The 24,272-nt window shown below is 49.7% G+C and overlaps 1 protein-coding gene across 2 annotated transcripts in view; it reads right to left on the bottom strand.

Annotated features, from left to right (window-relative positions):
- The window catches only part of SYN3 (synapsin III), a 372,118-nt gene that overhangs the window by 55,506 nt on the left and 292,340 nt on the right, over nt 1-24,272 (bottom strand). For both annotated transcript variants that reach the window (XM_045587543.1, XM_036457421.2), the window contains exon 7: nt 10,176-10,238. In XM_045587543.1, the coding sequence (XP_045443499.1) occupies nt 10,176-10,238 (63 nt within the window). The remainder of the gene's footprint in view (nt 1-10,175; nt 10,239-24,272) is intronic.

The following is a 24,272-nucleotide window of genomic DNA, read 5'->3' as shown; positions in this document are numbered from 1 at the left end:
TTATCCTAGAGAAGTCAAGGAATTTGCTCAAGGTCATGGTGCTGACAAACAGCACAGTCTCAATAAGAACCCAAGGAGGCCCAAGCCCTCTTGCTTACCAACCCATCTCACATCTGCATGGAGCTTCACCCTGGTTAATGCATGATTACCCACTAGCTGCTCCAAGTCACTGGGTGAGGAAAAGCATGCATATTTGATACACTTCACTCACTGCACTTAGGATTAAATGGCTTGCGCAGGTCGATACCACTGGCCCCTTGGAGCATGGAAGACCCAGGTTTCTGAACCCAGACCAACGCTCTTCCCGGGGAACCATGGTTGGCACAAGGATGTGGGAACTGGCAGAGGAAGTGCCACCAGTACCCAGCCTTCAACTAAGAGATCTTAGCCTTAAACCCTTGTAAGAAAAACGATTACCGGTCCAGGTGATCTGCCTTCAACAGGACAAACACCAGGCAAACCAGAGTCAAAAAACGGCTGTTTCCATTTGCTTCTGTCTTTGCTCACAACCCTGGTGTTTTGTCCTCAAAAAAAGATCTTTAGGATTCTCTAAGAATATGTGTGATGCACATACACCCACACAGGAACTGTGAATGAGAAAGGGGGTGTGTCCAAGTACAGTGACCAGAAGTAACCTCACCGGGGGATCTGGTCACTAATTCCCAACTGGGCAGGCAGGTGGATCATCATGCCCAGGCCTATACCCTCCTAAAAGGTTTGACCAAGCCCGGCCTGTTGTTCTTGTGTATCCAGGGAAAGTGCACCTGTGAAATGCCAGAGCCATCCTCCTCCAGACCCCTCCATGGAGGAGTCTGATCCCCGCCTCACTTTCTCCCACCTTCCTGTGATCTTCCTTTCTTTCCCTCCTGCACTCCATCCATATGCATAAGAGACATTGCGAACTGTAACTGCCCGGAGCAATTTGAGATCTTGCTTCCTGAACCTGGCACCAGTCTGGCTCAAAATACAGGCAGTCTTCACGATACCTCGGACTTGACTTACGTCATTTTCTGGTTATGTCGACATCTCCCATTTATATATATATATATAAAAGTTGTGTCATTTTGACATATGTACATATGTACTTTATGTTTTTTAATTATTTATTTACCACAAGTAAAGGTCAGGAATTGTTATCCTTCTTTTAAATTTTTTTCTTTTTCTTTTTAAATTAATTTCTTTATTGATTAAGGTATCACATATTTGTCCTCAACCCCCCCTTCCAATCCCCAACTCATGTTAAATTTTTTTTTTTACTGTTTCATTTCATTACTGCTGTGTATGTGCTCCCTGTGAGTGACGTAGGTGCTTACATAGGTGGGTTCTGACTTATGGCGAAAATCGTGTTACGTTGCGCCATAGGAACGGATCTCCAATGTAACCCGAGGACTGCCTGTAGTCTCAACAATAAAGATTAAAAAAAACTCTCTACAGTTTTGTGTGTTTCTTATGTCAACACTACAAACAGCACACACACACACACATGCATTCACTCACACAGTTGATTCAGCAAACACTGAATTAATGAACACTGAACCACTGCTCCTAAGGGAAAGACAGGGCTAGGTTCCTTTAAGCCTCCGGTCACAACATTTTCATCAACTGGTCAATACATCACCATAGTTTGTGTTTCTGTTTAAAGACGCTATTCAATATGTACTGTTTCTGTCTGGAGACAGTTGAATATCTATTGTTGATTCGTTAACATTGAACTCATAGCCAATGGCGCTGGAAAGCATGCCTGAGCGAAGCTTATCTGACACACATTCCCGCCATCAGGCCCATCACAGCCTCCTTGTCTGTGGGAACACTACATTGGGAGGCATTTTACACGATGAAACCACCAACAAAAAGTACAACAATGTGCAAGTGTGGCCCTAAACAGACTGAGAGGAAGACCCTACTCATGGTATGAGGGCTGGAACCAGAAGGCAGCACAGGCCCTGCTGGAGCCCAGGAACATGGCACATCGGGCGGCTCAGATGCTTTGCTGCTGTGCACAGCCTGTGAGTGACTGGGAGGAGGTGGAGACACAGATCTCTTAGCGAGGAGGTGAACTTGTAAAATACGAAATCCGTGTGCTGGAGCATCTGAGAAGGGAGCACAGTGCTTACAGTTTTCATTAAGGCGTGAAGGACGGACAGGTCCCCTCCGGAGGGCCCATTTGGCTCAAGAGAAGCAGAGGGACAATGAGGACAGCCATGATCTAAGTGAGTGTCAGGGCAGGTGAGAGAGGACACGAGGAGGTGGGAGATGAGAGGGAGGCATGCGTAGGAGTGGTCCCTTGCTCTCCTCCTTCCGTTCGGCAGGACCTTGACCCCGGCCGCTCTGGAATGCCTTGCCCACCCTTGGCTGAGCCGTAAACAGTGGCTCTCCTCTCTGGCCGTCTCCTAGATGCTGAGGATGCTGTGCTTTCTTAACGGTTCCCCTGGGCTCCATTCCTCTGCTGGCTCATGTTCTGGTCCTCCCTCTCTGTGACCATGTTATTGGGCCACCCACTCCCACTTAAAATGCAACGGTGCCAGGAAGGCTCCTGAGTGAGTCAGCCAGCCACTTGGAGCTGATGACAGCAGCAGCCCTGGCCAAGCAGGGGTGTGCGAGACGCTCGGGCTGGTGGGAACATTGTGTGTAAGAGCTGCCACCTCACCCTCCAGAACAGACAGGCTGTCTAGAGCGACTCAACCCCTTCAGTCACCACGCCTGGTTCCTTTTAGAAGGACAGCAAACCCCATGCATGCAGGGAAAGTGTTAGGCCACCTGGGTTGGGGCTTATTAAGCTGGGACCGTGGGTATGCCCTTCACCTCTCTCAGCTCTGGTACAGACTGCCTGTACCCCAACTCTGCCACTTACTCCCCGTGCCTCAGTTTCCTCATCTGTAAAATGGTGATCCCCATAGTATCTTTCTCATGGGATGGCTATGAGGATTGCACTCAATGACTGGATATACAAAAAGCACTTAGGACAATGCCTGCATTGAGTAAATACTAGAGAACATTAGCTTTTGTTATTATTGTGATTATCTTATATAATAAAAGCCTAATATGCAAATCGACTAAATGGAAGAACGACAGGATGCTATGATGCACACTGACCACCAGTGAGCAGATGCCCAATGCAGGAGCTGCCCCCAGCCCACAGGCCCCAGGTCAGCCAAGGTGTTTGCCAGTAGGTGGCCCCCCAATCGCCCCACCAGAGGGAGGTGACTGGCAGCAGCAGTGTGGGTGTGTGGCTAGCAAGTGGGTGGTGCCAGGTCGGCCAAGGTGGGTGCCAGCGGGGAGAAGCCCAATCACCCCACCAGTTGCCCCACTGATCAGCCCTGATCACCGGCCGGGACTAGGGATCCTACTCATGCACAAATTTCATGCATCGGGTCTCTAGTTGTTATTATAATTGCTATTGGGCCAAACAATCTCAAAGCTCTTCCTTTCTCTTCTTGTATTGCTTCTAGAGACACCTCCCTACTGTGTGGCCTTGGGTAAGACTCTTCTCTCTGGGCCTTAGGTTTTTATCTTCCATGTGAGATGCTGGACTCAAACCCTGGAAGTCTGAAATAAGGATAAGGTGGGCCCCCGGCTGTGGTCAGTTTGTTATTGCCGTCCCTCCTGAGGACCCCGTGAGATAAGCAGTCAAGCAATCAGAATATTTATGCTTGCACCGGGCTTTTAAATGCCCAGGCACCTCCCTACACTTTGGGAGATTCTTGTCCCCAAATTAGAGGGGAGGAAATTGAGGCACACAGAGATTAAGCCATTTGCCTAAGGACACACAACCAGCAACAGGTAAACTCACATTTAAACCAAAAAACCTGACTGAAGAGTCTCCAGACTTTACCCCCACACTCTGCTGGCAGTTGGCCTTGAATTTCACTTCTAATCCTTTGGTGGTAACATGATCTTATGCCATTCATTTCAATGGACTGCTCTTAGCATTGGTTGAAACAGTGGATTCTCATTCTTTAAGATAATGTAGGAATCATCTCCATGATGTGTTAACCTTTGGGAGAGTCACAGGTCCCTGTGAAAAGCGGAAAAAGGTTATGAATCCACCCCCCCTCCCCCCCCAAAACAAAAAACAAAACACATACAAAAAAAACTGTTCACACCACGAACACAGATTTGTTTCAGTGCCAAGGGGTTCAAACATCTCAGGCCAAGAATCTCACACGATGCTTACACTCTCTTGAAACTTTCCAGTAAATTTTGCTAAACTCTGCATTGATGAGACCTTCCTGCCTAAAGGGCTGTCCATTCCATTAACGCCCACCTCTGATTGCTAGAAAGTTGCTCCTTCAACACAACTGACATTCCATTCACCCTGACTCTGCTCCCTGCTTTGCCTACTAGATGTCGTAGAGAATCAGTCAATTCTACCTCTCCACAATAATTCCCCGTGTTTCTGAAGATGCTGGCCAAGTGCCTCTTCCCTTCTGCTCAGCTCAAATTTCCCTGGACTTGCTCACCTCTCAGTGTCTCTCTCAAACATCCAGGACTGATGCACAGCCCAGAACCCATAATCCTCTGGCCATGGACTGACCAGAGCATGTCTGGATCTCAGATCTCCATTAATATGTCCCAAGAGTGGGTGACATTCTGAAAACCTTATTTGACTTCAAAACAACATATCAAAGCTCTGCACAGTACAGAAGCGACAGTTCGATGAGCTATCACAAAGCAAACATCCACATTCACTCAAGTAAAAAACTGTACATTCATCCTCATCTTCGTGAGCATCCTTCTCTTCCCCATGGGGATAATGTCAACACTTTTATGGTAACAATGTTCTTGCTTTTAAAAAAGATTTTATTACCCAAGTATGGACCCCACTTTAACAGTATAGTTTAATTTCTCTGTTTTTTATTTTATATAAATGGAATATGCAAATAGGAATTCTTTTGAATCTGACAATGGTGTTTGTGAGACTCGTGCATGTTGGTCTGTATAGTTGTAGGTCATTCATCTTCCTGGTGGGGCATTTTCCATGTGTCTGAATATACTGTAATCGAAGCATCTCTTCTATTATTAATGGACACCCGGGCTCTGTCTGGGTTATGGCAGCAGTGAACAGCTGCTATAAACACTGGTGTGCACATGCAGGCATGTAGGCTGGGCATAACGGAAGGAGCTTCTGTGTGCCTTCAGCTTGTGGATAATATCAAGTTGTATTCCAAAGAAGTTGTACAATTCAGACTAGGTGCGTGCGTGCGTGTGTGTGTGTGTGTGTGTGTGTGTGTATGTGTGATCTAACTGCTCCGTCACTGTCAACACTTAGTATTATTAACCTTTCCAACTTTACCGATTCTGATGGTTGTATAGTAGCATCTCATTGTGGTTTCAATTTGCATTTCCCTAATGAGTCACAAGATTGATCCCATTTTCATCTATTAATTAGGTATTTATGGAGTAGAGGTTTTGGCCTCTCCTTACTCATCTGAAGCACACTGAAGTGGCAGCCAAATGAAATTGTCTCTGACAGATGCTGTTGCTTAGTCATACCTCCCTGATGGGTTTCATTTGGGTTTTGTGCCCCAGAGCAAGTCTGAACATTCATTCTTTCTTTTTTTAAAAAATATATTTCATTGTTGTTTTTTTTTTACAGAGAGGAAAGGAGAGGGATAGAGAGTTAGAAACATCGATGAGAGAGAAACATCGACCAGCTGCCTTCTGCACACCTCTTACTGGGGATATGCACACAACCAAGGTACATGCCCTTGACCAGAATCAAACCTGGGACATCTCAGTCCACAGGCCGATGCTGGCATTGATCCAGACCAGTCAGGGCTGAACATTCTTAATAGTAAAGGCAGCTAATATTTATTGAAAGCCCACTGGGTTCCAGGCACTGAGCTTGATATGCATAGTGTCTCTTAATCCTCACAAGTTTATGAGCTTGATACTATTATCTTCGCTTTATACCAGAAGGAACTAAGGTGGGGAGGCTAAGTAATTTACCTAAGGTGTCATAACCAGCAGGCGGAGTAACCTAGATTCAAATCAATGCCACTTGCAACTATAACATAAGGCCTCCCAAAGATGGAAACATTGAACTAGATTACATTTTTTAAAGGTTAAAAAACAACAACCGAGTAATGAAATGCAAATGTAACTATCAAATGGAGGAAAATAGTTGCCATCTATGACCAAAGATTAGTGTGTTTAATATGCAAAGAGTTTTTACAAATTAATAAAAGAACAAATATCTCAATAAAGAAATGGTCAGGCAAATCTGGGAAATCCTGCTCACCCTTTCCATGTTCTTTTATCCCTACAATGTACATAAACAAAATTCATGACTCTGAGAAGTTCTGCAATAAGATTTATTTGAACACAGAGTTTTTCAAACCTATAATTGTAATTCTTTGGGACAGACTTTGGAGCATGTTGAACTCTATAATAATGACTGCCTCTTCTGGTTTACAGTCTGGTAAAACTTTCAACAAAGGAAAAAGGAAATGAAATTAGTCTTGTCCAAAGTTTCTCAGCCTTGACTCTGCTGACAATGTGGGTTGTATAATTTTCTGTTGGGGGCGGGGGACCGTCTCAGGTCATGGAGGATGTTCAGCAGCATCTTTGGCCTCCACCTGGTGGATGCTGGATGCCAGGAGAACCTCTCCCACCCCTCACTGTAACAACCCACATTGTGTATAGACATGGCCAAATGCCGCCTGGGGGCCAGAACCATCCTCTGCTCAGACAAAGCATTGGTCTAGTTGGACTTATTTCTGAAGAACTCCTGGTGTTCCCCATGATCCTCCTACCTAAGTGCTTCCCAAACTGCCCGGTGCTTGATTCCTGTGCCTTGTGACACCTATCACACTGTTTTAATAAAAGAGAGTATTCATCCATCTTTTTCCTTCAAGTCTTTCTTCTTTGTTAGAATTCCTTACATTCCCAGAAACACCAAACCACCCACATTTCCTCTGAGGTAGAAGCTTTTTCCCAACCTTCCACCCCCTCAATGGAATGAAGTTCCTTCTTCTTCTTCTTCTTCTTCTTCTTCTTCTTCTTCTTCTTCTTCTTCTTCTTCTTCTTCTTCTTCTTCTTCTTCTTCTTCTTAATATATTTTATTGATTTTCCACAGAGAGGAAGGGAGATGGATAGAAAGCTGGAAACGTTGACGAGACAGAAACATCGATCAGCTGCCTCCTGCAGACCCGCTACCGGGGATGTGCCCGCAACCAAGGTACATGCCCTTGACCGGAATCGAACCTGGGACCTTTCAGTCCGCAGACCCATGACCCTGTCCAGCCTTCTACCAGATCGCCAACACACATTGCATGTAATCCTTTATGTGACCATCTCCCCAGTTCAGTGAGAGCAGAGACTGGGTCCTACTCACCCTCTGATGGTTGGCACAGAGAAGGCCCCGATCAACACATAGGGGCAGAGGAGAAATAGGATGGATGGCTTAGCGATCGCATGCACAGGGCGCCAGGTGGGCACCCAGCAACCCTGAGCCCATCCGCAGCCTCTGCCAGTTTCTCCCCAGAAGGTGCTCTGCGTGGCTGCAGACAATCTCCCTTCTGGAGAGGAGCTGGAACTACCGTAGAAGGTAGCAATTTTGTTTTTCTCTCTGTTGGCCATGACTATGACATCATCTGCTCAGTCGGCGTGTCCAGACTGTTTCTGACAGTTTTCTCATTCCAAAAAGCCAGAGGAAGCCCCTTTCCCTTGCTATCAGCATTTTCTTAAACCTCAGTTTATTCCGGTTGATGACGCTTTCCATCCTTGGAGATGCGTCCTCCTTTCCGTGTGTTCCGAGTTCCCTCTGGGCCTGCGTTTCTCAGAGGCATCCACCTCCACGTCCCGCACCCCCCCAGCACCGTGTCAGTCTCTTTAAGGATTTCCTTCTTTTTATTTCCTGTCTGGGATGATTTTTAAGTTTTAGAAACAGAATTTAATTCTTGGGAACCCTCTAACGTTACAAGAACTGTCCAACATGGTGGCAGTGGGTAGGAAGAAAGGGACAAGTTGGAGAGACATTGATAACGGGCAAGTAAGGACCTGATGACTGTTTGGACATGGAGGAGGAGAGGTGATGGCTCCCGGGGACAATGGGAGGACTGGCGGTTTCTGCTGTAGGTACGGTCATGAGAGGAGGAGGGGGAGCAGGGTATCTGGGAAGATCATGGGCACGGTCTGCACTGTGTAGAGTCTGAGATTTCCATGGGAGACAAGGTGGAGATGCTGAGGGGGGACTAGGTGTGAGTCTGGTGCTCTGGATAGGAAGTGTGATTGGGGGCGGGCTGTTGGCGTGTAGATGCCGCTGACGATGGGAGAGCAGATGAGCACTCAGATAGTGCAGAATAGATGGTGAGAGATGGAGCAGAAAGAAGGTCCTGGGAGGACACAAAAACAGTGGTCAGAGAGAGAAAAGGAGAGCCGGGAGTTCCCTGGAGGAAGGGCTTCAGGACAGAAGGGATGGCGGCAGATTTAAATGATATAGAGAGCTCGATTCAGTAGAAGTGCCTGTTGGGTTAGGTCAGTAGTTGGCAAACGCATTAGTCAACAGAGCCAAGTATCAACAGTACAGTGATTGAAATTTCTTTTGAGAGCCAAATTTTTTAAACTTAAACTTCTTCTAATGCCACTTCTTCAAAATTGACTCACTCAGGCCTTGGTATTTTGTGGAAGAGCCACACTCAAGGGGCCAAAGAGCTGTATGTGGCTTGCGAGCCACAGTTTGCTGACCACTGGGTTAGGTTATTCAGGATCAGGGGAGGGCATCCTCAACAGAATTTCAGGGTTGGGAGGAGAGGCTATGGAACAGACACAGGGATATATCAAAACAGGGTTCACTCATCCATTCAGTCCACCAACAACCGGAAGGGCCGCTTAACGGGTACAGTGGTGGGGCAAACAGGCAAAGCCCCACCCCCACAGTGTGTACTCTGTAGGGAGACGTAGCATGGAGGGAGATTCAGTTTAAAGATGATCATTGGAATGGTCATCATTCCACAGATGAGGAGGCAAGGGACGTTAGAGGGTAACTGGCTCAAATTCAAGACATCAGAGCTGGGGTCATGGCCTGACCTGCTGGGCTCTTTCCTTTCTTTGCTGCCTGAAGGGGATGGCGTTTAGTTGGGAAGCGATGATGCAGAAGGAGCACGGAGTGGGGAAGAACAAAGGTGTAAGGTGCAGGATTACTTGTGGCTGGGTGGGCCTTCCCAGAGCAAGGTTGCTACTGGCTCCTGCTGTCCTTGACCTAGGAACCCTGCATTGGACCTGGTGCTTGGGCTCAGGTTCTTCCAACAAGGATGGCAGGCGCTGAGACCTACATGTTCTTGTGTGGTTCTATTGGTGCCAGAAGTTTGAGAGGCGGCCTGTGGTAGCTACTGCCCACCACTTCCCCACACTCCCGCTTCCTTACCAAGGAGTAAATCTCCATTTCCTGTGGAGACCCCAATCAGTATGGTTTGAGTGGGGCTGACTACATCTTGCTCAGCGTGGGCACAGGAACCCAAGCAAGGCCGATCAAGGCCCCTCCATGAGGTCAGACATAGAGATGCTTAGGGACCACGTGGGCCACCCGTAGCCATGCTGACTGTCTGAAGAACACACCAAGTAGAGATGAGCAGAGTGAAGAGATAGAGGAGCCTGAGCTCTGTCAGTATCACTTGAATTCCTGAATCCAGCACTGTCCTTATCTTTCACAAACTATTTTAGACTTCCTGATGGCTCATACCAGTGAATTACCTCTCTCCCTCAAATGTGAGTACCATTTCTATATCTGCAACGGGAAGAATCAGACCAATATGTCTGTCAGATGAGATGGTGTAAAATACATAATCTACTTTCACAGAAGCTAACTGGCTCCAGGGACTTCCTCCATGGAGCCCGATGTATTAGCCACATTCTACATGTTAGCCTGGCAGGTGACAAAGCCATGAGCTTACAGCCAGCCACGGCACAGATAATGACAGGTACAAAAGAATCACCTTGTACAAGATGCTTTACATTCATTACTCTGAAGCCACAGCACAGGAGACAATTAGCTAGCTGTTCCAGCTTGGTTTCGGCGAGTCCGGACAGAGCAGGAGAGAGGTTCCAAGCTCTGGGAGCTCAGAGGAAGGGGGCTGGGCAGGAGTGGGAGTGCATTGGAGGTGGTGGGGGACAGACAGAGTGGGGAACAGGGCGTCCGTATGAGTATGAACATGAGTATGAGCTGCTTCTCATACCTTTCCCATTCCGGCGTGGGCATGTCCCAGCTTGACCACCACGGGGAAGTGCGGTGCCGTGAGCTGGAAGAGACAAGAGGAAAGCACGCATTACCATCTCAGAGCATCTTCACCAAGGCTCTGGGTGCTGCCCGTGAAACATTCAGAACATCCAGTCACCTGACAGCCCCAGGAATTCCCACAAGGATGCTTTGACAGGTGGCCATCCTGCCGCGGCTCAAATGCCCTAAATGCTGACACTTCTAGCTTCCAAAGGAAGCTCCCACCCTTAAAACCTGTCTGCTTGGGGCATCCACCAATCGGAGACGTGGCAGAGGGAAGCAAACTGACTGGTTTCATATCCTGGCTTGTGTGACCACTGCCAGGCTACTACATGAATCTGTGCCTTAGTTTCCTTGTCTATAAAATGGGGATGATGAGTCCCCATCCCATAGGGCTGCTGTGAGAACTAAGTGAGTTACAGCATGCGAAGCACTTCCGTGGTGAGTACCCAATGGATGGCAGCTCTGTTATTCCTGTTATATAAGCTGCCTTATGTCATTTCCCCAACAACCTTTCACATTTCTGGAAATTTTCATTCCCTCTCCCAAGTCCTCTCCAGGCCAACCTGGGAGGTTTCAAGACCACGGGGCCACGCTCACCAGTGCTGAGCAAGGGCCCGGTGTGATCTCCAACTGGCCTTGCTGGTTCCCTGTTGCACCCCCAGCTCCCAGAACACTGCTGGCCCAGGAGAGGCATCTGACACGGAATCTGGTTGTTCGGGAGAAGGAAGAGGCAAATTGGGGCCAGATTATTGGGGGTCTTCAAAGCTGAAGGGAGGAGTACATGTGGCTTGGATGGGCCTTGGGGAAGTAGTTCAGTCTGGGGACAGGAAACCTCCTGCCAGCCACAGGACGCACTGTATCAGGAGAGCCCGAAGGGCCAGACATGGACGTTGAATTGATTAAAACTGACAGGAAGTGCCGCTGCTTGGGCCTGGACTGGGATGGGGACCGTGAAACATTTTAAAATGGAAATAACAGTTTTCAGATGACCATAGGCATTCAAGAAGAGGACTGTTCACAACCTCATCACCTAATCAAATCCATGAATTGGTCCACACGACTTTATAATCCTCATTTATAGGTCCAATTACAAGATGGGTACTCTGCAATATATTAGAGATAGAATTTTACACCTGTCTCCTCATTTAACATTATGCATTAAGCTTTTTTTTCTTTCTTCTATTTTTGCCACCACCTTTCCCTTGCTCCCCTCATCTCTCTCCCCCTCTCCCCAGCCTGCCTGGCTGATCTTACCTGTGGGTGTACGTGGTGTGCATTCCTACCCATCACTCATCACGTTCAACCTCTGCAAACATGCACATAAACACACACATACATGGTTGAAGCTGACACTTATGTTCTCACAAATGGCTCTTTTCACTTGCCATCACACCATGCACAGCCCCTGTCCTACACCAGTAGGTACACTCCTCGCCCAATGGTTTCCACAGCTTCACTCTATTCCACAGGCTGCAATTCTTCAGCCGTTTTTCTATTAATGGACATTTGTGTAGTTCCCTCTCTGCCAGTTAGGAATTACCACTAACCATCGGTCCACAGGTCCTTATTAATGAATATCTTAATTCTTAGAGGCCAGGCCAAGAGCCCTGCAAGGGGAGAATCGGCAGAACTTGGAGACATTCGGACAGGTTTCCAAAGTCACCTGTTAGAGTCCAAGAGATGAAAGTGGGCGCCATGGTGTGGCATGCTGGGTGAGTCCACTCACCACAGCAACTCCCAGGCTAATAGCAGCTACGTTTACTGAGCGTCTTGTAAGAGCCAGGAATGGTGCCGGGCACTTTATGTACCAGGGTGGGCAAAAGTAGGTTTATAGGTGTTTGCATGGAAAATAACACAATCCTATCTAATAAAAGAGTAATATGCAGATTGACCATCACTCCAACACACGAGATGGCTGCCCCCATGTGGTCAAAGATCCTGCCCCCAGGTGGACACAACATGGCCACCACAAGATGGCCAGCAGGGGAGGGCAGTTGGGAGGGACCAGGCCTGCAAGGGAGGGCAGTTGTGGGCGATCAGGCCAGCTGGGAAGAGCAGTTGGGAGGGACCAGGCCTATAGGGGAGGGCAGTTGAGGGTGATCAAGCCTGCAGGGAAGGGCAGTTAGGGGTGACCAGGCCAGCAGAGGAGTGAAGTTGGGGGCAAACAGGCTGGCAGGGGAGTGGTTAGGGGGTGATCAGGCTGGCAGGCAGAAGCAGTTAGGGGCAATTAGGAAGGCAGGCAGGTGAGCAGTTGGGAGTCAATAGTCCTGGATTGTGAGAGGGATCCCTGATTGGAAAGGGTACAGGCTGGACTGAGGGGACCCCCCCACCCCCTGTGCACGAATTTCATGCACCAGGCCTCTAATAATTAATAAATAATAATACGGGAATAAACTCTGTGTTTTCTGTACTCACAGCTGTAAACCTATTTGTGTCCACCCCTTTTTGTTAGCATTCTTTCCTTTCCCCATGTGATAGAGGAGACATCAGAGGCAGGTCATGTACCCGAGGTCAGACAGTTAGAATGGCAGGGCTTATCCCTGCTACCCAGGTCTCGTCTCAACTCCCCAGCCCTCTCCCTTCCCCAGCTGTTCAAATGGGCTTCCAAGGCCATTCCCAACTGCAACATGCCAGGCCCTTCCTGAACACTGGCAGGTCACGGAGAACAAAAAACATCTTGTCGGCTATTTTCTCTCTTCCCTTCCCAACAATAGCTTTATTAGTTTCCCTGGGGATGGCAAGCCCTGCGCCAGCTTCTCACAGGCTCCCTGTCCCGGCTCACATGCCCCGGGGGCCCCAGAGTTCAGCTCTGCCCAGTGGCATGAGCAGCCTAACATCCGGTGAGAAGGGGCAGATCAATGTTTGAAACCAGAGATCCCCACCCAGATAAGGGCCCTATTCAGCTCTCCCAAGAAATAAAAACCAGTGGGGGTGGCCCAGTGCCCGGGCTGGGCATTCTCTTGGGGGAGGGGAGGGTTGGAGGCAGAGCAGGGCGAGCCCAGATCAGCACTGTGTCAACCTCGTCTTCATGACCTGGGGATGGGGGAGCTGGGACCTGAGGGATTGGGGCCACTTTCCGATGCAGGAGGCAATTCCCTCTACATCCGTGACATTCCGGAGATTTAAACCCCGGCTCAGTGATAGAGAAGGCAAGGCCTGGACGAGCCTGGAGGAGCAAATCAAGGATCCAAGGAGTCTGGGAAGATTCAAGGAGGAGCTGGACCTCTGTGCCATGCCCAGGAGGCTTTGCCTAGTCCAGTTCTTACTGACCTCTCTGTTTCATCATCTGTTTCTCCCCCTCCCCATCCAACCTCTGCCCACCAGCTATGTTCCAACCCCCGGGCCTCTCAGTTCTTTATTGCATGGCCCACCCTCCTGCCACAGGGCCTTTGCACATGCCACTGCCTTTCTCTGAAAGACTCTTCCTGACACTCTTCTAGGCCAGTCCCTTCTCATAATGAGTCTCCGTGGAATGCTCTGTCCCCAGAGAGGTCTGCCCAGGCCATGGGTCTAAAGGAGGTACTCACTACTTGAAATCCAGATGTGGGCTACTAACTGGTCATGGCCAGTGGAGTTAGAGGATGCCCAAGGCCTGGCACAAGCAGCATGGCAATCCATACCAGTTCCCATGCCTTCACATCTATGACCTCAGGGACATGGTGACCAGGTTAGGCCAGGGGACGTCAAAGGCTGATTGAGAAGACTCAATCACTCCTTGGATGTGGGCAGGGGAGGGACGAGAGGAAGGAAGCCTGATGCCCAGGTCGTGAGCAGGACGAGTGATGACCCGTTTGACAGAAATGGGGCAGCCCGGAGACGGGCTTTGTTATAGGCATTTAAAAAAGATTCATTCAAAAGGGAGACCAGAGACATCCTGACAGCTGCTTGATAAGCCTTAACCTTGGCATTGCAGCATCTGACAATCTCCTTGGAATGTAGGGATTGCACATAATGGCGCTCTTGTCTGAGGGAGGGGGAGAGACAAGACGACCTTTGGCAATCCTTTCTAATCCTTTAATGTGGTGACAGATCTACAAAATGCCACCTACGTGCCTGAAGCCTGTAAAGAGAAAACAACGTTGAGACACAGCGCCTTGCCAATCCTACAGGGCTCTGTGGGATCTGGCCCCTGCCTGCTTCCCCAACCCCATCTTACCTGTGGTCCCCACCCACTTTATCAGCTTTCTGTCTGCCCTTGACATCAGCCTGGCTCCCGCTGGCCACAGGGCCTTTGGACATGCTGTTCTCATCACCTGGAATGCTGCCCCTGCTCCTCCTATCCTTGCTTCAGGTGGCAGCTCCAATGTCACTTCCCCAATGTCACTTCTCACCTCCCTGCCTGTGTAGGTCGTGCGCGCTCACCTCTCTCTCCTTAGCACGTCTGCCATTTTTAAACTTATTTGTGCGATTGCTGGACAAGTGTCTGACCTCCTCACAAGACTGTGGAAGCTGTGGGTCTGTGACCCTTGTTCATCATGAACCCTCAGGCCTCTCCTGCATGACAGACCTCCCTCTGACCTTGGCCCCTGGTCCTGCAGGTGCCTCCAACTCAACATTTCCCAGTGATCTCATGGACTTCTTTGAAATGCTTTTTCCTCTTATATAAATCCTGACATCAGTCAGTGGTCCCACCACCCACCCAGGTGCTCAAGATACAGATCCCATCTGCCTTCTCCCTTCATGGGTCAGCCCATGACACAGATGAGGTCTGTGGGCTCAGGCCCGTGTAACGCTCTCTGCCCTTCGAATCCCACCTCTGAACTCTCTGTATCACCTCCTCCTACATTTAGGGTTTCTTGGAAAAATACTGGCAGCATATTTAGAAAAATCCAACTGAACCTGCCCTGCCGAAATACAAACATCCTTTTCTCTTACATTTCCTGTTTCCTTGAGAAACGGAATGGTCAGAAATAAACCGATAGCACTGGCAATATTTGTCTGCAAATACGCTTTTCTTGTTCTCGCCCGTATGATGTTTATGGCACAGACGGGTTCAGGAGGCCAGCCCGTCCCCCACGAGACCCTCCTGGGTGCCCCTCACATCCTCAGCGCCACAGGGCAAGTGGGGGAGGCGTGTCTGAAGGACCCAAAGTGCCGAAGCCCATCCTGAATCCCATGGCCGTGAGAACCAGGCTTCCTTTGCAAGATTCTTTTAGTCCTACTCTTGTTCCGGCTCCATTTCTAGACAGTGAAGAAGTCCGATAATCAAGTCAGATGATCCCACTATGGGAACTCAGTGTTCCTCTTCTTAGTGAAAATAGCTAGATAAGAACAGCAATACTTCAGTACTTACATTTTTTTTTTTTTTTGCTTTAGTTTATGCTCACACATGTAATCTCTTAAGGTTCAAGTGAATGGAAAAATTTGGTTAAAGTTACTCTTGTTGGCATTGCATAGAAACGATATTGCTTCATCGGGGCTCTATGCAAAGGGAGCTATTTCCTCTGGTTCAGAGAAACTCTGTGGGATGCCCTCGGACCGTGGTCAGTAAACTATGGCTTGCGAGCTACATGTGGCTCTTTGGCTCCTTGAGTGTGGCTCTTCCACAAAATACCACAGCCTGGGCGAGTCTATTTTGAAGAAGTGGCGTTAGAAGAAGTTGTTTAAAAAATTTGGCTCTTCAAAGAAATTTCAATCATTGTACTGTTGATATGTGGCTCTGTTGACTAATGAGTTTGCCGACCACTGCCCTAGAAGAAGGAGGAAGAGTGAATGGAGGCCTTGAAGCCAGTCAGACTTCAAATGCTGTTGGTGTCATTTCCTCCTGGGGTGCCCTTGGGCATGTGTCCTAACCTCTTGGGGGCTCTGTTGCTTTATCTGTAAATGGGAACAGGCCCACCAGCAACTAAGGCTGCTGTGAAGTTTGTATGTCAAACACGTGCTCTGAATGCTGGATCCCAGCCAGAGAGGCTCTGGGGTGATTTGAACTAACATCCACGTAAAATCATTTCTCACAAAGCCAAATTACCACCTGATACCTCCCTGGACATTTTTTTTTTTTTTTTTTTGTCTTTTGAAGCTTCCCATTTTGTACATGCATTGCCAAAACTGCTTTGAAATAATCTAAACATTTATCACTGAATGGATGCAATGGGTTGATCTGATCTTTCTTAAATATACTGACCCTCTCCCTGATTTTGATCCTGTACATTTTGCATAACCAGCAGCTTTATTGAGACACAATTCCCATGCCCAGAAACTCACCCTCTGTAACGTGTGTGATTCATTGTGGGTAGTATGTTCCCAGAGTTGTGCAACTATTGCCCCTATGATCTCATTTCAGAACCTTTTCGTCACCGCACACCCACTGCCCATCACTCCCCATTCATTCCTCCAGTTCCTGGCAGCCAGTGGTCTACTCTCTGTCTCCATAGATTCGCCTGTGCTGGAAATTTCCTGTAAGTAAAATCATACAACATGTGACATGTCATGGCTGGTTCTTTCACGTGGCATATATTCTCAAGGTTCATCCATGTTGTGGATGTATTCATACGCAATTCCTTTATATTGCCCAGTACTATTCCCTCGCATGGATGGTGCCTGATTTTTACTTTATTTTTAAAAATATATTTTTATTGATTTCAGAGAGGAAAGAAGAGGGAAGAGAGAGACTGAAATATCAATGATGAGAGAGAATCATTGATGGGCTGTCTCCCGGATACCCCTCACTGGGGATTGAGCCCGCAATCTGGGCATGTGCCCTTGGCCTGAATCGAACCTGGGACCCTTCAGTCTATAGGCAGACTCTCCATCCACTGAACCAAACCGGCGAGGGCGTGCCTGACTTTTACATACATTTCGGAATGGCCCTGAATATGTATTTCTAGCGATCACAAACTGTGAAGGCAAATGAATGTCTTAGCTACTTCGAGTGAAGAAGGATAAGGCTTTGGTAACGCCAGGGGTCAGAAGTACTGACCGTGTCCAGTGGGGCAACGGTGACTATAGTCCTTGGGAGGTAGGAGGGCTTTTCCTGGCAAACCAACACCAGCTCCCAGGTGCTTGCCTTCTGTGTGTCAGACCTTGCCGCCTCATTCCCCACTGCTTTCAGCCCTTACAGCGGGGCCTGAGCCAGGCCCTTAGTCCCTGATGGGAGCAAGGAAGATCTCTGCTTCTGGCATATTCTCACAAGCTGATAAAACAAAGGGCTGATAAGAATGTTTAGGAGCCAGAAGCATCAATAAACATGGTTATTGGGCACCCATGAGCAGAGTGAGAGAGAGGAAATTTCTTCTCCTTCTCCTCCTCCTTTACAAATGCATTGCCCCCTCCTCCTGGAAATGACCTTCACATTCTCAGTGTCATGGTTAGGGGAGAGCAGGAGCCCAGGTGGCCCTGCAGGAGCTGGTCCGAAGCTTCCACTGCAAAACCCGAGGCTCAGGATCAGCAGGGAAATTTCCACTGTCTCTCACATGGGAAAACTACCAAGACCCCAGCACACACTGGGGCCTTGTGTCGAAGGACGAGACGTGTCCCCGATGTAGGGGCTCCTTTAACGAAGGCGTCATGCCGGCCACTGATGACAGAGGCCAGCGATTATTCAGTGTCCGCAGGTGGCGGCCCACAGCAGCCGAACAGTCGCATCTCATCTAATCCTCTCAAAATCTCTAGCCCGAGCCCTCGTTCACCAGCGAGAAAAACAAGACGGAATTAGATATTTAGCTCAGGTCAGCTGAGGCCAGAGTCCATGCTCTAGGGCCAGACTGTCTTTTACACCAGCCCCGGGGCACAGAGAGGACCCAGGCCCTACCCTCAAGGGGCGACAGGCTGTCTGGGGCTGCAGACTTATTAAATGACTTTAACTCAACAATACAAACATTCAAGGGAAGTGTGAAGAAAACGCTGCAGAAGCAAAGAAGCTGAATGGCCGACTGTGGGAGAGGAAGGTGGTTGGAAGAGGTGTCATGGACAAGAGGACATTTGCATTGGGTTTTGACGGTCAAGCAGGAGTTCACCAAGAAGAGGAAAGAGTGACCCAGGCAGAAGTATCTGCAAGGGAGAAGGCACAAAGGTGTGAACATTCCTGGAGGACTCAGGAAGCATCAGGGCCAAACACAAGGGTAGAAGGCAGGGGGTCGGTGGGGGTGGGGGGTGGGGTGGGGGGTGGTGGTGGTGGAGGGAGATAGGGAAGGCACATCTTGGGCGAGCTAGACTGGCCAGGGCTTCTCATTCAAAAAGGACCTCAATTTGGACTCTTTCATGCTCTCACCACACAATCACTGTATTGTGTGTGTGTGCGCGCGCGTGTGTGTGTGTGTGTGTGTGTGTTGAAAACACTGGTTTGTTCAAGGCACAAATTCAAACTAGACCACAAAATTGGTTAACTTGTTTTGGAATTTTCAAAAACAAATCTGGAGCCTCAAAAAGCGGCTGTCCTCATCTTTCATGAATACATAACCAGAGTATTTTCAGATGAAAGGACATCATGTCCTGGATTCGCTTAAAGTAACCAGTGTGGGTTGGGTGTACAGAGGTGACAAGATGGGTGATGGGTATATGAAGGGTCATCATTTCACTCTCTCCACTTGGGATATTTCCATAATAAAAGTTTTTTAGAGAGCCCCGCTTACTCTGAGGGGCTCTGGGGGAGCCCGGGATGTCCCTCATGGTGAGAGAGAAGGATGGACGATGGAGAAAGAGGGAATAGGGGGCCGAGAAAGTAGACAGGAGACAAACTGTAAAAAGTCTCATAAACTATTCTGAGAGGTTTGGAATGAGCCTGACTAGTGATGGGGAGCCCAGTGCAGACATTTTGGTGGGAGAACACAGCTAGATCCACATTTGGGAAAGAACACTTCTAGCTGGTATGGGTGGTGGGAGAGGGTTGGGGTCAGTGGAGGGCCTAGCCCAAGGCCTGCAGACACCAGCTGTTTCTCCTCTCCACTCATTAGGCTGTGCCCCTAGGAGGACCCAGCTGAGGCAGTGGTCCCGGTAGCAAGGAAGGATGGGTCCGAGCAAGACCTCTTTTATCTCTGTCTTCCCAGCACCGCACCCCATCGTGGTTACTTGTCACAAAAAGGTATTACTTCTTGCAACAAAACAAGAATTACTTATGGGTGGTCTCTCTGATGGCTGGGTGTAGCCAGACCATGCCTACTTCCCTCCCTTCTTGGCCCAAGACCTGGCATGATGCCTTGCAAGAGTCACCTGTGGAGTGAACGGATGAATGTAAAGCACACGGCCGTCTCTGGTCAAATCAAGAGGGACATGCGGCCTCTGCTGGGGACCAGCTCTGTGCTGAGCAGTGCCTGCTGCGCTTTCATTTTTGTTTATTTATTTATTTTTAAATATATATTTTATTGATTTTTTTTTTTTTTTTTTTTTTTTTTTACAGAGAGGAAGAGAGAGGGAGAGAGAGTTAGAAACATCGATGAGAGAGAAACATCCATCAGCTGCCTCCTGCACACCCCCTACTGGGGATGTGCCTGCAACCAAGGCACACGCCCCTGACTGGAATCGAACCTGAGACCTTTCAGTCCGCAGGCTGACGCTCTATCAGCTGAGCCAAACCGGTTTAGGCTGCACTTTCTCATTTTTAGTACCTCGCTTATCCTCCCCAGGCACCCTGCCCGTTACGTGTCATTGTGGCCATTTTGCAGCTGGAAAAACTGAGGCCCAGGGAGCTTAAGAAGCACCCCCCAATGCACCCAGCATGACACACCACACATAGTCTAGCCCCTCCATCAGTGCCCGCAGGTTGGGCTGAACTGATGTGAAACCACAGGACACCACTCCCCCTGCTGGGGGTGGGCAAGGAGGGTCCCCGAGGAGAAAGCGATTTCCTCTCGGCACAGCGCTTCCAGAGGGCCGTGGTTTCTCCACGGAGAGGGGACGGGGGAAAAACAAGCTGGGCGCATGGTTTGTCCATTAACATGTCAGCCCTCGGAACGTACGTCTCCATTTCTCTCTTGGCTCCGGGGTGAGGCGCTTCCCCCATTGCAGATGGCTGGTGCCTTTTCCCTTCTAAAAAAAGCTCCTGGATTTAGAATTAGGCAAATGAGCACGGGCAACATTCGCCTTTTTCCTCTTTCATTTGAAAGGCATGTGGCGTGCCAAGGGGCCGCTGGACGGAATGTTCAGAGGCCCCACAATAGAGCGACAGAGGCTGCCAAGCTCCTAAGTCACTAGCCAGACAGGACAGGCTCAGCCCTTGGGACTCAGAGACCCCTAGGCCAGCACCGGGAGACCTTGCAAGTGAGAAGAGGGCCCACAGCCCGGGGTCTCAGCCGGAAAGGACACCCCTACCTCGCAGACTTGGAAACTGCAAGAAGCCAAGGTTCCCTGCACTTACTGTCTGAGAGCCGCCTGTGGGGCTGGGGAGGGGGGCGGTGGGGGGAAGAGGGAACTCTAAAACTTCAGGGAGTCTGTCCAAGGCCAAGGTCAATGCCTCCTTCTGAACGTTGGTTTACTCAGGCGGCTAAGTGAAGGGTGCGGAGAATAGAAGGCTCTTAAGTGCAGGTGTCTACCGGCCATCTCCTCATGACCAGCAGCATCCTTAGCACCAGGGCTCTTGTGAGAGATGCTAAATCTCAACCCCCCTGCTCCGGTTCTGCAGATGCTCAGGTGGTTCGTTGGCAGGTTCAAGTGTGGGGAACCCGGATCTCCATACCCATGGGACCTTGGCTGTGTCGCTTTGCCTCTCGGCATTAGTTTATTCTTTTATTCCACGAAAGGCATTCACTCACATGGCTTCTAGACCCGAAGTCCTGTCATGTTCAAGGCCTGCTTAACAAATGCCAGCCTTGGACCCCACAGTGTCCATGGGAGCTCCCTCCCGGTTCCAGAGCCTCAGGCTCCGCATTGGTCGGATATCTGTGAGCAGGTGTTCGGAGGGTCCCTGGCCGAGCTGTGTGAGGGGATGTGGGAGTGTGGGTCTGACCAGCATCCTGGATGTTCCCGGGCAGCCCCATCTGGAAATACTGGGTTACATCGCCAGCTCTTGAATCCCACACTTGGCCTGTCCTCCAACTCATGCTGACTGACTGCACTGATGGCCCCAGCTAACATAACGGCCTCCCTGCATCCGTGTCTTTTCCAGGTGGCGTGACAGGTCCTTCCAACAAAAGATGGGGTCATTTTTAAAAAAATATACTTTTTATTGATTTTTTTACAGAGAGGAAGGGAGAGGGAGAGAGAGTTAGAAACATCGATTAGCTGCCTCCTGCACACTCCCTACTGGGGATGTGCCCCAGTACATGCCCTTGACCAGAATCAAACCTGGGACCCTTCAGCCTGCAGGCCGAGGCTCTATCCAGAGACAAACCGGTTAGAGCCTGTTAGGCATTTTTAAAAGGGGATCAGTGGCTTTGCTAAAAGACAAGCTCTAATGGAAAAATAAATCTCAGCCCGAGGCTCAGCAGGACAGCCTGGGTTTTGTGGCTGCGGTTCCCTCGTGGCTGCGTGGGGGTGCCTGCACAGGGTGCCCGGCGGAGAGGGCGCGGAGGGGACTCGGTCCAGCCCATCTCCACTGGCGGAGCCTGCTCCTGGGGTGTCTGCTTTTCAGCTTGAAGGGAGCACCGTCTTTCCCAACTCACCATACACGTGCCTCCCTACTCTAGAGAGAAGGACAGAGGAGCACTGGGGGTGGCCAAGAGGGACACTGGGGACCAGCTCCATGCTGGGCACTGCCTGCTGCACTTGCCCTTTTATGTGCTGGTTTATTCTGCCCAGTAACTCTATAGGTTAGGTATTATGATGGCCATTTTGCAGATGGGAAAACCGACGCTCAGAGAGATTAAGAAGCATGCCCCAAGTCTATCCGGCTGAGCAGTCGAGGAGAAGGCACCCTGACTCAGTTGTGTGTGCCTATCCTGATGCCCAGGGGAAACTTGCCAGAGTTGAGAGTCGTGACTGGTAGGGATGAGTCCTGGACTCAGATCCAACTGCGTCTGCCTGCCCTTGCCATCTCATTCCCTCCTGGACAGAAAGGATGGAGTGAGCTGTGTAAGCATGGGCTGGGGCAGGCGGGGGCGGGGGGGCGGGGGTCCTCCGAATTTCCGCAAAACACCCTGTTTACTTATCGTTGCACAGCTGGGCTGGATTAGTTCAGCTTCAGAAATAGCTTTCGAAAACCCGTGGCTGGAAAAGTTCGATTTGCCCTGGAGAAGGCACAGAGGCCCCACCCACAGGCACCAGCGGCCCTGCCATGTGCCCCTGTCCGACCGCTCCAGTCTGTGGCCCATTGCTGTGTCCTTCTTTGGGCCTCAATAAAACAACTACAACAACAACAACAACAACAAGCCTTTTAGCATGTTCCCCACCCCATCCCCACTGTTGTCCAGCTCTAAAAAGGCCGGATTGGAAGAAGCAGCAGAGAAGAGGAAATGCCTCTTAGGCGGAGCTGCCTGGACTTCCTTTAGCTTCCCGCCCCATTTCCACGAGACCTGGGATCTTGAGGACACGAGGGGCTGGATTTGGGGCCATGGGTGAAGCCCAGGTGCCTTCATTCCTCAGGGGCAGCTGAGAAGGGCCCCGGGGTGGCCCCAGAGGGCAGCCGGAATGTGTTTTCTCAGTCACACTTCGTTGGGTTAACATTCCAGAGTCACAGCCCAGAGGGACTTGCAGATCACAGAGGCTCTGCCCCTGGGGGCAAGGGGGCAGCGGACCTCCAGAACCTGCACGCAAAAATGTCCCTTCGCACAAGGGAGGGAAGGGGTTGCGTGGTTTTCTTTTGTTTCTAAGGGGGGCTGAGATGCTCTCCATCTAAAAGTTAAGAACATTGGACACTTGTCATTGATCTTGTATTTTTGTAGAAGGGGAAATGGAGGCCCTGAGAGGAAAGTCTCATGACCAAGTTCAGATTAGAGCCCCCAGAAGTATAGTTTAGGAATATGTGTGTGTGTGTGTGTGTGTGTGTGTGTGTGTGTGTGTGTGTGTATGTGTGGTTGGGGGGGTAGTAGGGTGCAGGGGGGAGGGACTTGCTCTTCCTGAACATATTTCCCCAAAGTGGGGCCTTTTCAACAGGGCCTAACCACAAAAGATTGACCAGATAGCTGACCTGAGAAAGATTAGAGGCGCTAGCAGAAGTGTAAAGGCAAGATTGTGAGCCGCTGAGAAGATAGGTGGTCAAAGATTGATAACCATTTGCCGGATGCTTTCTTGCCATCCCACCTGCCCTGACATCTCCCCTGGGTTCACTCCCCACAATTCCCGCCCTCCAGGGACCTGTCAAAGGGTACATCCTTTGGATTATATAGGGCAGATCTGCACCAATCAATGGCAGCCCCCAACCTGCTCACCTAGGCCCAGCTGGCATACCTAGATGTGCCCCTGGACCCCTGGAATCCAGGAGTGCTACGTCCCAGTTCATTGCTTTTTCCTCCTTGTCACTCATTCAGCCCATATTTATCGAGTTCTCAGCTCCATCCCAGAGGCCAGGGTACAGCAATGAACAGATTCTGCCTTTTTGAAAATTACTCAAACTGAGAAAACCGAGGACATATATAATAAGAGGGAACATGCCCTAGCCAGTTTGGCTCAGTGGATAGAGCATCTGCCTTTGGACTGAAGGGTCCCAGGTTCGATTCCGGTCAAGGGCACATGCCCGGGTTACAGGCTAAATCCCCAGTGGGGGACATGCAGGAGGCAGTTGATTCATAGTTTTTTCTCATCATTGATGTTTCTATCTCTCTTTCTTCCTTCCTCCCTGAAATCAATAAAAATATTAAAAAATAATAAGAGTAAACGCGGGTCCAGGGTGGGGTGGCAGCATTCTGTTGGTCAAAGTCTCCCCCTTGAGCTTTGGGGTGCCCTTTCCTTCCCCAAGAGAGGGTTCGGATGGGAAGAGATGACAGTAGTGCTCATCTCACAGGGCCCTGAGGTGTTTCCAGCCCAAGGACACTGCGGAGTCCCGGCCCCGAACAAATGATGCTCCTGAGATGCGGCCCTTCCTTCCATGAGGCAATCCTCCGAGGCCTTTGCCAAGACAAAGTGTTTGGCCTCCTGCCTTGAAAGTTGATCTCTTCCGAGTCTGATGATTGCTTTTCTGACACAGGGACAATGACATCACCGCTCCTTCCCCGGTGTGGGGCGCTGATGGTCAGCATGAAGTCAG

The sequence above is a fragment of the Pipistrellus kuhlii genome, unplaced genomic scaffold (assembly GCF_014108245.1).
Source record: "Pipistrellus kuhlii isolate mPipKuh1 unplaced genomic scaffold, mPipKuh1.p scaffold_m20_p_3, whole genome shotgun sequence".
Lineage (NCBI taxonomy): Eukaryota > Metazoa > Chordata > Mammalia > Chiroptera > Vespertilionidae > Pipistrellus > Pipistrellus kuhlii.
The sequence above is the reverse complement of the archived record's forward strand: the minus strand, read 5'-3'. Positions and strand labels throughout refer to the sequence as shown.